This window comes from Centruroides vittatus, unplaced genomic scaffold (genome assembly GCF_030686945.1).
Source record: "Centruroides vittatus isolate TY-2023 unplaced genomic scaffold, ASM3068694v2 contig_474, whole genome shotgun sequence".
NCBI classification, from domain to species: Eukaryota; Metazoa; Arthropoda; class Arachnida; order Scorpiones; family Buthidae; genus Centruroides; species Centruroides vittatus.
In genome coordinates, this window is record NW_027122266.1 from 364,835 (window position 1) to 381,533 (window position 16,699).

The following is a 16,699-nucleotide window of genomic DNA, read 5'->3' on the forward strand; positions in this document are numbered from 1 at the left end:
GAAAAAGGATGCCTGGTCTGCAGATCTTGAGTTTTGTTTCATTAGGTAGATGGTAAAGTCCCTGTACATCATTTACTAGGAAAGAAATTGGCATCTGAGTGCATCATTGGACAAAAACAAGCAGGCAAAGGTGATGTAATGCTTTGGAAGTGTTGTTGGGAAGTCTTAATTCCCATCATTCCTGTGGACTACATTTTGACAAGATACACATAACACCATTGCAGAACACCTGAACTCTTTTAAGAGCATGACATAGTCTGATGGAATCCATTTCTTTCTCTTCAGAACAATGTACCTTGCCACAAGGCACATGTTTGCAACTTGTTCAAGGAATATAACTGTAGTTAGTTCAAATTTATCAGATATGAATCTCATTGAACATCTGTGGAATGTTCTCAAATGGAATGTCCCACTCTGCCACTTCTGCAGCAAGAAACTTGTCAGAATTGAAAGGCCTACTTGTGACTGCAGGATTCCAGATATTACAGAACACATTTAGCAATTTCATTGAGTCCATGCCTTAGAAAGTCTAAGCTGTTTTAGCAGCACATAGTGGAGCAACAGAATTTTAGCCATTTGACCATAATGTTTTCTTTGATCAGTGTGAATGAAGAGAAGTTATGATAGTTCTTTTCAACAAGTTATCAGGTAATCACTAAAATTAAGAAGTTTAATGTACTCTGGTCAGAAACAGCGTAGAATACTGAAAACTACAGTTTACCTCTATCAACATCTTAGTAACAATTCCAAGTTTAGATGGGATAGGAAGCAGAAAGATAGATAGCTACTTACAAGGAGAGGGTCAGATGTTCAGGTCTCCAATTCTAATGAAACTTGGCTAGCATATAGCCCTAAACACAAACAACTCATTGTCCAAATAACAGGACCCACTTTTTCAAGTGTTTCTGAAAAAGGGTGTCTGAAATTGAGTGTTTAGCTTGTAAGTTGTTGGAAATTTTACTTTTCCTTGTAATGGCAATAGCCATATAGATAAGATTCTAAGTACTGGAGCTACAAGATATAGGTTTGAATCTTCAAAATTTTACTTTTTTATGTGTAAAAAAATTCTTTTATTATTTACCATATCATTAGCATTATTATTCCTCACATTCAGAGCTTATAAAACAAGGCATTTAAAGAATGTGCTGTCATTTCCTGTTTAGTGAAAATGAAGTCTCTGTAGATTTAACTCTTGTATGTTGTTAAATAAAATTTTTATTTCTTAATATTTATTTTCAGACATTTTTGCTCATGGTTACATACTATGTCACAAGTGAATAAGCTTTAGAGATTACTGCAAATGGACAAAAAAGACAAGCTTAATATGAAAATAGAGTAGTGTGGTTGCAGTGATTTTTTTTTTTTTTTTTTTAAATAATGTTATGGACAATTTCCTCATGTGCTCATGTTTGTTACACTTCAAATGTAACAATACCATCATATCTGAAAATTAATATTAAGAAATAAAAAATTTTATTTGACAACATATAAGGGTTAAATCTACAGAGATTTTATTTTCACTAAACAGGAAATGACATCACATTCTTTAAATGTCTTGCTTTATAAGCTTTAAATGTGAGGAATAATAATGCTAATGATATGTTAAAATAATAAAATAATTTTGTTACATATAAAAAAAACTAAAATTTTGAAGGTTTGAACCTGCATTTTGTAGCTCCAATAGCATCTTATCCACTTTTCCTTATAGCAGTGATAGCTGTTATAAGGAAAAGTGAAACTTCCAAAGACTATAAGCTAAACACTCAATTTTCAGAGGCCTGTTTTTCAGAAATGCTTGAAGTTGGTCCTTTTATTTGTGTTCACCAAGTTTCATTTGAATTGGAGACTCAAACATCTGGCCTTCTCCTTGTTATCTATATCAGACTATTCTTTGTATAAGAACAGTTTCCAGATATTTTATGTTAATGTGGGAATAATAAGCCTGTTAATGATGATATCTCTGCCTGAAAACAATTAATTTGTAGGAAAGCAAGATTTAAATAATTATTTTGTATAACTCTTGAATTAGTTAAAGATGTTTATGTTATAATAATTTATAACTTAGAAGTTTTTAAATTTAAATTGCTGGGGACAATGTACATAAAATTATGAAAACACTGGTTTTCAAACTATGCTCTATTTATGTTCAAATATTTTTTGCTATTTAAAAATCATATAATTTAACTTTAATTATCATAAATATGAATGATGATAAACTTGAAAGAGCTATGATAAATGTTTCATTTTTATCAGAAATTCCAATTAAAACAGTATATTGGTTGATTTTGTGAGAAAATTAAAATTGGTGTTTAAATTTCTATATTTGATAAGCTATTGCTAAACATATATTAGATATATATTTATGATTTTAATTAGAATATTTATTTATTCTAATTATCTAAAATTTATATATTTTTATTTTTTTAATTTTGTTATTTTTTTATACAGCTGTCAACAATAGGACGATGTGAATATGAAAAAACTTGTGCCCTCTTAGTTCAGTTATTTGATCAGTCGGCTCAAACTTACCAAGAATTACTTGGCTCCAAAAGTTCATTGCAGCTTGATATTGCTGTACAAGAAGGTAGTTCTTTTATTTTGTGGATAAATTATATATAAAAATAAAAATTTAATACTTAAAATTATAACATACTTTTCATACAAATGCATTTTATTAACAGTTTTAAAATAAAAAAAAATTTATAGATATCTTATAGAAAAATAGAGAGATAAATTCAATTTTGTTTGCAAACAAATTAAAAGTATATAATTAATCTTTTTATTTCTTACTGTAAGCCTTAATGTAAACAGAATTGATTTTGGGAAAGATGGTCTTGAAAATTCATTCTATCTTAATTATTTAACTATATTATTTTCATAATAAAAAGTTGTTTTTTAGTCTTTAATTGTATATATACCCAATTTTGTTTATACATAGTAGATAGGTTCTGAAAAGTCTATATAGAAAAAATATGTCATTATGGAAAATTGAAAGATTGGTTCCAGGCCTTAAAAACCAGTAAAAATACTACAATAAACCAATTAATTTAAGAGGATGTGTTTAAACAAATCTTTCGATTTTAGTTAATAAATCGGAAGAGGTACAATTATAACTTACTTATCAGCAAAATTTAATAAATCTATACTATTTGCACAAATTTAATTTAATTTTTCTACTTTTTCAATTAAACACCAAAATATCTCTAGCTTTTAACACCAAATGTCATACAAAAACTATTCCATATTGAAAGAAGTCAGAAGAAATGTAATCATACAAATAAATCATGCATATTGTTAATCAGGGAAGGTATTTCTTTCCTAAGGCATTAACTTTATAATCCATAAATAAAAAATTAATAATGAGATTACGAGGGCACTGGTCCACTTCCCAATTGCCACTTACACGTCAAGTTGGCAAAACTCTCCCACTTTGTCTTTTGGATGGCTTTCAATTGAGTGGTGAGGGGGTTGGATAGGCCGATAGGTGTCCGTTGCCGAGCAAGACAGGTTGACAGGTTTAACAAATAACAAAATAAAGGTTTATTATATAACTAACTATAAGATACAAGAGGATATACAGAGCAATACATATATAGGTTATATAAGGCTAAGGTTATATAGGCTATATAAGGCTAAATATAAGGCTATAAGGCTAAGGTTATAAGACTAATATAAAGGTTATATAAGGCTGTATCCTCCTGACTGCAAGTGTCTATTATTTACAACGGAGCTACTCTATGACAGCTATGCCTACTTCCGTTGAGAGAGAGAGTTCACAGTCCGCTAATAATTATCTTGATATGTTGATGGAGAGCTATATGTGGCGATTGGGTTCTGTGTGGAAGTTCTGGAGCAGTTATGTCTTCCACCATCATCATCTTGGATAGGATTGGGACGAGAGACCAAAATGGACACAAGCACCAATAAAAAACATCCTTTTTTGATCACGCACCCCGAGCTTCTGGTGGCTGTCTTGCTTTTATACAATTGTCATTGGAAAGGGGTCGTGTGATCGACGATGACTTGCATTCTTTGACATCTAAGTGTCAACTTTCCCACTTGATTGTTGATACAAACAGTGACATCTGATCTGATTCTCTCCGAGGAGAGTTTTTTATATCAGTGATGTTTACATTAAACTTTCGAAAAGACTAAATTTTAACAGTTTTTTGATTGAGGTCGTGCCCTAAAATCCGTGGACTTACAATAAAAATAAATCATCAATCTTCAAATTAAATTTTTTCTGGCTACTTCAGTCAGGTACTGTCATTTTATATTGAACTTTTATCTGTTCAATTTTAAACTACTATTATCAAAAACTGATACAAAGACAGGCATATTTGAATTTGAAAGCTCTGGTTCTATGCTATATGTAATTAAGGTTAGCAAAATGTCTGCTATATTTTAATGATTTTGAACATAAATTTTAAATTATTTTAATATATAAGAGAATGCACATAAATGAAAATATAAAGATTTATTTTCATATTAAGATTTATAGATAAGATTTTAGTCATATTAAGATATCTCTGTCTCAATAATTCAATAAGGAAACAAAACAATGGCTATAGAGAACTTTGAACAATTCTTTACATTCCTTCATCTTTTATTCTTATTTTTTAATGATACAGCCAGAATGATTACCGTATTTTATGGACTTAATTTTTAAGCAATTTTTTTAAAAAATTCCTATAAGATGCTACGGACTATAAGACGCATCTGAATTTTGGAGACAATTTTTCAAAGAAAAAGTGCGTCTTATAGTCCGTAAAATATGGTATACAGTCAAACCTGTTTTTATGCGGTGGATAGGGACCGCATAAAAAAAATCGCTTGAAACTTCACGAGTGGCTATAAAAAATAGTTTTTGCAACACAATTTAAAAAATATTTTTTTTTATGCGGTCAATAGGGACCGCATAAAAAAGTCTCACATAGAAAATAACTCAAAATCGTACGAAATAGAATATATTGACAACAGATGTCAGCACTTGACTGCATCGTCTCGTCTATCATCTGTTCTACATATTTTTGTTCAGGTGGTGTTTTGTTGATTTAAAAAATAAATTATTTCATTTTTCGCATATTCATGCAATAATATTACTATAATAAGTTTATTTCACTATAATAAGTCAACATGAGACATGACAAATCGCACGAGACTAGTTGCCAACTATACTGCACAAAAAAAAAATCACATAAAAAAAATCGCACAAAAAAAGACCGCATAAAAACAGGTTTGACTGTATACTTATTGACAAAACAGTTATGCACTCAGAATTGTCCAATTACAAAATTCCCTTCAGCTATGTCTCAGAAGGTATTTCAATGATTATAGCTATGGTCTGATTGCACATAAAAGATATGCCACTGGAATGCCTTAAAATTGCTACTTCAGTTCCTATAAAAAGACTTACAGGAACTCACTGTGTTCAGGATTTTCACTGTACTTGTTTGAAGATCTTCAAACTCCTGAAATATCTGTATGACACAGTCAGAAATTACACACAGCTGGTACAGTTTGAGAAAAGGAATGGGTTACATGGGTACACTTTGAGAAAAGGAAATATTATACTGCTGATACAAAAGATTTATCATTAGGCTGAGGGAAACAGGATGTTCATTTTGCTGATTTTCTCACAATCAGGGCTATTCTGACTTGACTTAGGTGTTGGGGCAGTGGATGTATGTCAGAGCATACATACATGGCAGGCAGGCTCTGGATGACCCAGGCAGATCATCAGGACAGATGATTGTCTGATTGTAAAACCAAACATGAATAGCTGCATAACAGTGTCTTTGTCCACTATCCAGAAGCAGGTGGAAGCGTTGCTACAGAACACTGTCTTCATTGGTAAAACAGATTAGAATATGCAAATTTGCATGCATAGCAATTGCTGCATCTTGCATGCCTATTAGCATCCCAACATAATTAGCTTTGTTTATAATAGTATCATTACAAAGAATGGACTACTATAGATTGGCAGTGTATTGCCTTTAGCAATGAATCTCAAGTCTATTTGGGAATGGATAACCATCAAGTGTGATGAATCCCACTGGTGAGCACTTCAATTCTGCCTTTACTATTAAGCAATATAACTGTCACCACTGTTGGCATGCTGACCTGAGGAGCCACCTTAAATGATATAATAGTGATATGAGGTAAATTGATGGCATAGCAATATCTTCAGGAAGTCGTACACCATTTTGTTGCCTTTTATGGAGAGCTGCAAGCAGCTACATTTTCACAGAAGTATTTTTGTCATGTTGTCACACTTGTTTGTCATTCCCAGTCTTCAGATGTCCATCAGGCATTTGTGGAAAAGAGATGAGATACCACCTTCAGCTGTCAATGAGTGTCTCCATGACCAACTCTATTGCCATATTTATTCAAGCAAGAGAAGATCCTAAAAGGTACTAAAGATGTCTTTAAATTGTACCATTCTTACACCGGCAATTAACCACTTTGCTATGATATTGTAATTACTTATTATTGTTGTCATTACGTTTACTCTAATAAAGTTCCAAGTTCCAGTTTATTCAATTTCACTATTGCCTTTTTTGGTGCATAATTTATTTTGGTACCAAGCTTATTTATTACATAGCTGTTTGCTTATAGAATCGCATTGATTCTGTTTAGAACTAAGTTATGCTAAGCAAATTATTTTTAATATAGCCCAAATTCTAATCTGCTGAGATATAACTACATAATATTATAAATTTTCTCAAAACAGTTTACAATTGTTTTTAATTGGTTGTATAATTTAAAATATACTTTTATTTAACCCCTTCCGCTGCGTTTTTTTTTTAAATTTTTTGAGTTAATTATGTTTAATTACATTAAAAAATATTAAAAACGAAAAAAAACGAAAGAAATGTGTTAATTTTGAAGAAAACACTTCAAAGTACAATTTCCTTTTTCTCGCCTTAGCGCGAAACTTGACACTGATGAGTCATTGTTTACACAGCTGGATGACCTTGAGAACAGCTGGTGTCGTGTTTCGCGGGACATTCTCATGAAACTCTCGGGAGGAGAAGGGTAAAAAGTAGGGTGAATACTAGATGGCTGGATATTTCAAAACTTTTTTTTTTAATTACGATTTTTATTGAAATTTCCGACCCCCCCCGACTTAATTAAACGTAATTATAAAAAAATCTATTAATTAAAAAAATTAAAAAACTATTGGATGTTGTTTTTTACATCAGAAAATAGCTTTAAATAACTTTACCGAAGTAAAATCGGTGCGCTAGAAGTTTAGAAGGATAAATAAAGTTCTATAAAAAAATCCCATAAAAAAACAATTAAGCGTTAATTGCCCGTCATTAAGGGTTAATTAAAATCGCAATAAAATTTTTTCGCGCGGGAAAAAATTTTTCAAAAAATTTGGGGTCTGAAAATACATCCGAAAGTCCAAAAAAACATTTTTTTTTTCGCCGATTTTTTTTCTCCGAGGGTCTAAAACACCATTTTCTGTGTAACGCTATGTAAACCGATCGAACTCAGTTCGATTGCGGGTACGAAGGGGTTAAACATATACTAAAAATATACTTTTATTCCATTATGTATGCACCATTGTTTTTAATGACATGTTGCCATCTATGGGGCAACTTCATGATACCCTCTTTGTAGAACTTTCCAGTTTTTCCTGCGAAAAACTGATCCACGTGGTTTTTGCAAGCTTCCAAAGTATCAAAGTTTTTATCATGAAGGGAATTTTGTAGAGAACGGAACAAATGGTAGTCCGATGGGGCAAGGTCGGGTGAGTAAGGGGGGTGGGGTAAAACATCCCAGCCTAGTTCCAATAATTTTTGGTGTGTTCTTAAAGATGTGTGAGGTCTGGCATTATCTTGGTGAAACACAATGCCTTTTCTGTTGGCCAGTTCTGGACATTTTTCTTTAATTGCCATGTTCAGCTTATCCAATTGGGAACAATATTTATCAGAATCAATTGTTTGATTCTGTGGAAGCAGCTCGTAGTACAGGATTCCTTTCCAATCCCACCAGACAGTGAGCATATCTTCTTTGGATGAAGACCGGCCTTTGGAGTTTTTAATGAATATTCATTTTTCTTACTCCATGATCGTTTTCAGCTGATGTTATAAATGATCCACTTTTCATCACCTGTCACTAAACACTTCAGAAAAGGGTCATTTTCATTTTGTCTTTCAAGAGAATTACAAATGGAGATGCGATCCAGTAAGTTTTTTTCCGTTAAGTCGTGAGGTATCCAAATGTCATAATAATTCACATATCCGAGCTTCTTTAGATGTTGAAATACAGTACTGTTTGATAACTTCACTCTCTCTGCAATCTCTCGAGTTGTGTAATGAGGGTTTTCATCCAATAATGCTTTGATCTGGTTTTCTTCAATAACAGGAGGTCTTCTTGAGCGAGGAGCATCTTCAAGGCTGAAATTACCCATTTTAAATTTTGCAAACCACTTTCGAACAGTTGATTCTGATACAGCATTCCTACCATAAACATCACATATCTTTTTTGCTGTTTGTACAGCATTTTTGCCTTTACGAAAAAAGAAAAGAAACAAGTGTCGATAATGCACGTTGTTCGCATCCATTTTTTGCAGTGAGACAAATTAAATGCTATTTGAATCATCTTAACGGTTTTTTTGTAACTGACGCGTCTCAAGGTCATTTATCGTAATATTCATTGGTTTGTACAATTCTAATCATTTTTGCATCAATCAGTGTCTCAACTGTTGGCTATCAAAAATCGCTACGAACTTTCCGAACAACCCAATAAAATGAATTCACGCCAATTTTTATTTTTTCAGGTCGATTAACATGGCTTGTTTACATTATTGGAGCAGCAGTAGGGGGTCGTGTTTCTTTCAATAGTGCTGATGAGCATGATGCAATGGATGGAGAATTAGTTTGCAGGTTAGCTTATAATTTAATCTATGAATGTTTATTTTTGTCATTGTTGAATTAATATTTGAATAGTTTAAATATTTTCAAAGTAAAATAATTAAATGCTGTACATGCTAAACTTTTTTTGTTTATTTTTAAATATCAAACTTGTCTTTTAATTTTTGTATAAATTTTTATTTCAGATTTTATATCTTTATTTCGTATATTTTGCTTATATATATACATACAGTCAAACCTCGGTTTACGAACTTAATTTGTTCCTAAAAGTTGTTCAGAAACCTGATTGTTCTCAAACCGAAACAAATTTTCTCATAAGAAACAATGTAAAATGGATTAATCGATTTTTGACCTTTAAAATAAAAACTTCTTTTTATCTTTTTAGCAACATTTCATGAGTAAGAAGCCTACAAATGCAATATAATATAATATTATGTATATCCATGTGACTGGAGTGTCAGCATCGCTTTAGTGCATTGTCAGGATTGACACCACCATGTTTTGATTGACACAGAAGCCAAGACATCGTGTTGATTCAATATTAGAACGTAGGTCATGCGAGCAGTCGCGTGCACAGGCGATCGGTTTTGGGATTGAGGAGGGTTCAGAGACGGCATCCTGGAAGTGAATCACTCAGATGCCAGGTTAACTAAACAACTGTTTATTTGTAAGGGAAAATACATTGTATACAATTTATATTGTTTACAAGTTATAATAAATTGAACTAAAATAGGTCTAGATATTTCTGTGGTTCTCAAGAGAGAGAGTTTACAGATTTTCACGAGTCAATAAATACCTGGAATAGAGGATGTCCGCAAAGTGATGATAGATTTCGTTGAGACTACAGAGTCCGTTATTGTTCTCAAAGGGTTCAGAAAGTTCTGGATCGGGAAAGTCTGGGTCAAGATCATCAGGAAGGTTCGTTCTCGCCGGCACCATTGGTCAATGGTGAAATCCAATCAAGTAAAATTTTGCATGGGCACAGAAAATTTTTTGAAGACTTCAGTCCAAGAAGAACGGGCGACAACTGACCCTTCAGCCATCAATTTCGATATCAGTCCAATATTGTTCAGCTAAGAGGTCAGCAGATCACGGAAATGCATCTTTTTTTGTTGTTGAGAAAGTGTAACTGGAGATTTTCTCAGGTAGTAGATTCGACAACAATTGAATCAGTATGATGATATCTATGATATATTGGATTCTCACACATATCCATTTCTGCCAATTAAAACTGAAACTAACACTTTACAAAAAGTGCTATAAATAGAGACTCGATTCTGCCTGGATGAAATATAACCAAATCAATCAAGATAGACAAGTGTTTTATCCACACTTTCTGAAATATTATGATTCAATTGATTTGATTTAAATTAATTAATTAATTTTGATTTTATTTTTAATTTTAGTTTCAGTTTTGGTGTAAAAACCAGAGTTTTAATTAACTGGCTGCCTATTATTAACATGTATTATATTAAACATTAATATTATAATATATAATACATTAATAAATTTTTGTTATTATATATTATAATATTAAAGTTTAATGTTTAGTTAAACACCTTTAAATACAAATTATTGGATGTCATTTATAATGTGTGAATGTCAATTAACATGGTTTTTATTAATTAATTTGATTTAAATTGAATTTTGATGTGTACCAAAAACCAGAAGTAGTATCTTACCCACATGCATATTGAAATCTAATTTGAATAACATCATCATCATTGGTTTGTGTTGTGACATCTAATGATGCAAGGCGACTCTTGGTGCCACTTCTGAATTGGTAATCTTGTTGTTGATTGGTTGAATCATTGATTTTCTTTAACATAGGAAGTATAGGAAGTTGACCATTGGTGGCCATTCTGCTAAGTAGCTTGTTCAGAAACTGAGTTAACCAGAGCAAATAAGGTGTTCAAAATTTTGTTTGTAAACAGAGGTATTCGTCATCCAAGGTTTGACTGTATATATAATCATAATATATATATATTCTCTTTCTTATACATTTTTATGTTTAAAAAAATTTAGAATTTATATATTTTATTTGTAGGGTCCTTCAGTTGATGAACCTCACTGATTCTCGGTTGGCACAAAGTGGTTGTGAAAGGCTTGAATTAGCAATGTTAAGTTTTTTTGAGCAGTTTCGGAAAATATATGTTGGTGATCAAGTTCAGAAAACATCTAAAGTATATAGGAGATTATCTGAAGTATTAGGACTTAGTGATGAATCTATGGTGCTTAGTGTGTTTATTAGAAAAATGTAAGAATTTTTATTTTTACGAAATATTTATAATACTAATTAATAGTGCTGACACTAAAAATTTTTTTACCTGAATATTCAAGATAATTTGGGTAATGCAGTGTTTCTCAACTGTAGTTCACAGTCTAGTGGGAATCTGCAAATGTGTTGGCGGAATTCTTGAGTCCTCAGAAGGAAAAAAAGAGGCTTATTACAGTAAAACCCTAAATTTTAAATTTTAAGAGACCAAAAAATGGCAAGTTTGAGTTAGGGATATATATGAAAAATAGGAAAATTTTTATTCAGATGCAAAATACAAAGCAGTAGAATAAGGGATGTAATTCTGTGATATGTTTAGTTCAAAATGTTTATTTGAATCAGTTATTTTTAGAATGATATATGAGGTTGTAATAATATTCATTATATTTAAATAAATATAATGAATTAAGATATAGTACAAAATTACTTCTCTATCATACATTGAATTTGTACCAACAGTTCTGAAAATTGTAAAAACAAATATTTATTACAAATGTATAAACATAACATTGTTTTAGAAATTGTTTTAACATTTCAGTCTTTATACTTTTAAAGTGGTCCAAAAAGTAGCAAGTCTCCCAAATGTAGCCTACAAATATCTCAATCTGCTACTTGTAGCCCAATCTTGCAATTTCAAAAACCAGTCACATTTTAAGAGATAAGAGAAAAAAGGGTAGTCCACTGTAAAAGCAAAGCCATATTTACCAGATTAGAGTTGTTCTTGGTCTATTGTTCTCTTATAGCATAGAGGCACTTTGACCTGAACAAATGAGTTAACATATGCATATCATAGTTGGAAAGAATTTTCACTTCAAATTTCAAAGTAGATGTATTTCAAACTAACCAAATTCCTTAACATGTAAGCCTCTATATCATCAGCAGGAACAAAAGTACAGTTACAAATTAACAGGATTCGAACTGTCTGAATTTGAATTAATAAGGATTTTCTGTACTAAATCAAATTAAACAGCAACTAAACTCAGATTTAAAGAACAAAATGTGCAAAATTATACAAAACAAAAGTGATGTTTTTTAAAATAAATAATTTTAATTACAGTAGAATTCTTGTAATTCAGCATTTAGAATGGTTTTGTACTATTGAAAATGCTAGATTACCAGACATTTTTTGTATTTTTGCAAAATTTGACAAGTCACATGTAATCTGAACATTGCAGAAATGTTATTTTGCAGTTGTGACACAAACATATATTAAGCACAGGAAAGCACTGAAAATGTCTGACATGACACAAAGTGCTGTAACAAAATGAATTATTTCTTTTGAGCCCATAGTCAATCTCTCAACATGTAGCAATATGTGTGGCCACACCTTTGTCTTGATTTCCAGCTGAGATCATTAGTGATATGGAACACTAAAGATTATATGGTTACATGGAAAACCCAGCAAATTTCAATTTGAGGAATATTAGTATGCTAGATTATTGTTGGACAATCTGAATAATCTAGATTATTACTGGACTCTGTTTAGAGGATGTCTGATGAGGATGGATTACCAGATGTCAGATTAACAAATCTCTACTATATCAGATTTTATTCTTTCTTAAATTTCATCTAAAGTTATGATATTTAAATTTTATTGAGCTAATTACTTATTAAAAACAGAAAAAAATATTTTGAAAATATATACAGAGAAAATAACAGTAAGACTTTATAGAAAATTACTGTTGTTTTCACTTGTGATAATGTGATGTGTTCCAATATTACAATTGAAGCTAACAACTCTAAGAAGCTAATAATCTAATAATTATTTTAATAAAGTAAAAATTGCATTACAAATACTAGTCATATCTTTCTTGCTCGCCATGTCCAATCACCTGGAACAACCATTCTTCACTACAGAGATGACCTTTCTTTGTAGGCTACAACTCTGCACAAATATGTAAAACAGTCTAAAATGTCCACAGATGACAATCCCAACACAATTAAAAATATAACATTTTTTTGTTAAATATTTAAGAATATCATTTTGTGCTATTTTATTCCTTAACTAATTTTATTTCAGAATCACTATTGTTTATTTAGAAATTAATTCTAGTAGAAAATTAGACAAAGGATTATAACTGATTTGATTTGTTTGATATATTAAAAAAGTGAATGCTCTATTTAGATTTATCCTCTAAATTATTATTTTATTTATCAAGATAATTACTTTCATTTATAAAAATATAGTAGATTGTAAATTGATGATGTAAGAAACTATTGATACATTGACAAATATGGTATGAGAATAAACATATTTTTCAATATTTTAAACGATAGATGCTAATATTTTAATTTCAATACATTATAATTAAATAGCATCATCTATATTGATCAATGTATTAATAGTACGTAAATTGACATTGGGAAAACTTTGTTATGTCTGCATTCTATCAGAAATTGCAGTTTTTCTTTAGCCGTCATTAAGGCTAAAATATTCTTTCTGTATAGTTTGGCTGGCATCACCATAGTATAACATAAAAGGTCTATAATTTTAACATTTAATGAGCTAATTAAACTAATATACAGTTATCATCATAATAACAGTATTAGATGATAATTATACTATACTATGTTATTAATAGATGATAATTATAAAACATCATAGTGTGTTGCTGAATGATTATATGTAGAAAAAACCAAATAACATTTTCTATACCATCCAGATTTAAAGATAAAAATTAAAAATTTATATCAATGTTCTCTTCTTTTTAAGGAACTCAAAATATTGTTTGAAATTAGTTGTTTTTGCATTTGCCTTATTAATATATTTAAGAATGATTAATATGTTTATAATTATTGTATGTTAAATTACTATTTTAAAACATATTTATTCTGTTTATTATTTATTTATTAAACTATTTTTTTAAATTAAGAAATTATTCATGTACACACTAAATACTGATTGAAAGTACTATATTAATAAAACTTCTTTCTTCATTTTGTCAAATTTATTTGTTATAATAGAAACATTTTTGATTTATTTCAACAAAATTTGGCTTCCTAAAGAAAATAGTTTTTCAATAATTTTATACTGTATTTGTTCACCTTTAACAGGAGGCCATCATAAGTGAAAAAGTTCTTTTTTTGCAAGTCAGGTGCACCAAGTTTTGAAGCTAACAAGAAATCCACTCTTGCACAGGTGCAAGAGTGGATTTCTAATGATGAACGTGAGTAACCACATTACAGCAAATGAAAATCTGCATCATACCGGCATATTGTAGAATGGGTTGTTGAATGTTGTAAAGAGATTGATGATAACATTGGTCTTTTTTTGAGCAGAATGGGGTTTGCAAAAGGACTGTACAGAGGAGCTACCAATCAAAATTACATTTAAAAAGTGTATTTTATAAAACAAAATTTTCTAATTCTAAAAACATCTCCAAAGCAAGTGAGTGCAGTTGTATGGAGTGTGATTGTTCTGAGACTGAAGTCAACATTGACAAGCTGAACAAAGCATATTGGCAGTTCAAACTACAGTGTTGAACTAGATTGAAATTAGGTACCAGCATGTTTGTTATAGTATAAGGCTGTGTTCAGACATGCCCTTCTTACATTGTTACATTACATATGGTCAATCAAAGATGATGATATTTGTAATGTTTTTAATAACACCATCTTTGATTGGCCAGATGTGACTTAATGTAAGAAGATCTGTCTGAACACAGCTTTACTCATATAACATTTGTAGTACTGTAATTGTTAGTGTTTATACTGTTGTTGAAAAGCTGTGGTAATAATGAAAATACAGTAGATATGTCATATATGTAACATTTCAAATTGTAAAAATTAAAATAAATCAAATAAATATATGTTCTGCGTTAAAAATAAAGTTTTGTGGTAAATTGTCTTTTAGCCTTTTAAATTTTAAGGTTTTATCCGAATATAATGGCATCAATTATAACAGCTCCTCCATTTATAATGGCTGGCCATTAAACGAACAAATACAGTATGAATAAACTATGTTAATGTAAAATAAATTATTTCTTAAGCTGAATATTAATCCTTATAATAATAGCATTTCAATGGAAAATGAGCTTTAAACTTTCTGAAATCTGGAGGCAAAAGTGGCATTAAAATGGTTAATTATTAGCATTAATATAATTTACAAATTGACATTATTTTATTTCTTAAATTATTATTATTTTTTTAAGCATTACCAACCTTAAATATTGGAGCAGCAGTGAACAAATAATATCAAAAACTCTGCAATTGTTGAATGATTTGTCAGTAGGTTATAGTAGTGTTCGTAAATTGGTTAAATTGGATGAAGTTCAGTTTATGCTCAATAATCATACTGTAAGTAATATTTGCATATTATCTTTTTACTTAATATTTAATAAATAGCACATTGGTTTTTTTAATATTCATTTAAATTGGGTGAAACTTCAATAAATGTTAAGAAATTTATACAATAAAAATATTTTTTAATCTATACATAGCTTATAAAATTTTAAATGTATTTTTTATGAGAGATAAACTTATTAAATACCAATAAAATGAAGTATGTTTAGACTATATTATATTACATAGTTTCCTGTTATATTATTGGGAAAATATTTCTATAATTTTAATAATAAATATTGTAAATTTTATGGAAGGATTGATTTGCAATGTTAGTTTCAAATTTTTCTTTACTTGTTAATATAAATAAGGATATATAGTACATCTATTTAATTCAGTATGCATTAGTGGAATTGCAATTGTTTAAAAAATTGTAATATTTTAATGGAAATTATAATTGATTATATTTAATTCTAATTGTTAAAATGCCAGGACAGGAATGCTTTATCTATTAATGAATCTCTGCTTTAATTATGTTTTTGATGAAATTTATATCACTAGAATTTTTGCTTTTTGTTACTATGGATTTGAATGTTATTTAGGGAAACAGTCATTTTATGTCTTTTTTAGAAATTACCAGTTATTTTGTAAAAATTATCATTGTCGTTAACTTTCAAGTATATTTATTTTTTTACTTCAAAAAGAAATAATCTTCAACCGAGTATATTGAATATTTTATTGATAGTCAAACAAACATTTTCATCATCATAAATATTTAGCCTACAATACTCTGAAAAAATTTTAACTGAAAATAAACTGAAAATAACTACATTTTGACTTTCCTTAGTAGTAAGGAAATCCTTATACCCTATTCACAGTGTACATTTTAAGCGGGATTAAGATTTAAGCAGAATTAAGTTAAGTCGCATTGTCAAAAACAAGATTAACTACTTGTTCACACTAGGTAATTAAAGCGAATTATTTGCTTAGCCCTCAAGTGGGTGTACTCAATATTACATTTTAAATGAAATCAAACTTTTGCTTATTTTTCATAAATCATCATAAATGAATTTATATTTAGTAATTTAAAATATAAATAACTTATTTAAAATGCATAAGACATTAGTTAGGAATTATTAACATTTATTATCAGTGATGTCGTTGTCGTTGGCAGCACGATTCTCTCAATGTTTATATCACTTTAGTGATAGAACTGTGATGAGAATGGATTTTTGACAGAAATTTATATTATTATTTA

At 29.8% G+C, this 16,699-nt stretch overlaps 1 protein-coding gene across 6 annotated transcripts in view; it reads left to right on the forward strand.

Moving 5' to 3' along the window:
- Ranbp16 (Ran-binding protein 16) overlaps positions 1 to 16,699 on the forward strand; it is a 105,015-nt gene that overhangs the window by 49,672 nt on the left and 38,644 nt on the right. For all 6 annotated transcript variants that reach the window (XM_067273337.1, XM_067273334.1, XM_067273336.1 and 3 more), the window contains exons 12-15: positions 2,449 to 2,584; positions 8,792 to 8,897; positions 10,933 to 11,142; positions 15,312 to 15,456. In XM_067273337.1, coding sequence (XP_067129438.1) covers positions 2,449 to 2,584; positions 8,792 to 8,897; positions 10,933 to 11,142; positions 15,312 to 15,456 — 597 coding nt within the window. The remainder of the gene's footprint in view (positions 1 to 2,448; positions 2,585 to 8,791; positions 8,898 to 10,932; positions 11,143 to 15,311; positions 15,457 to 16,699) is intronic.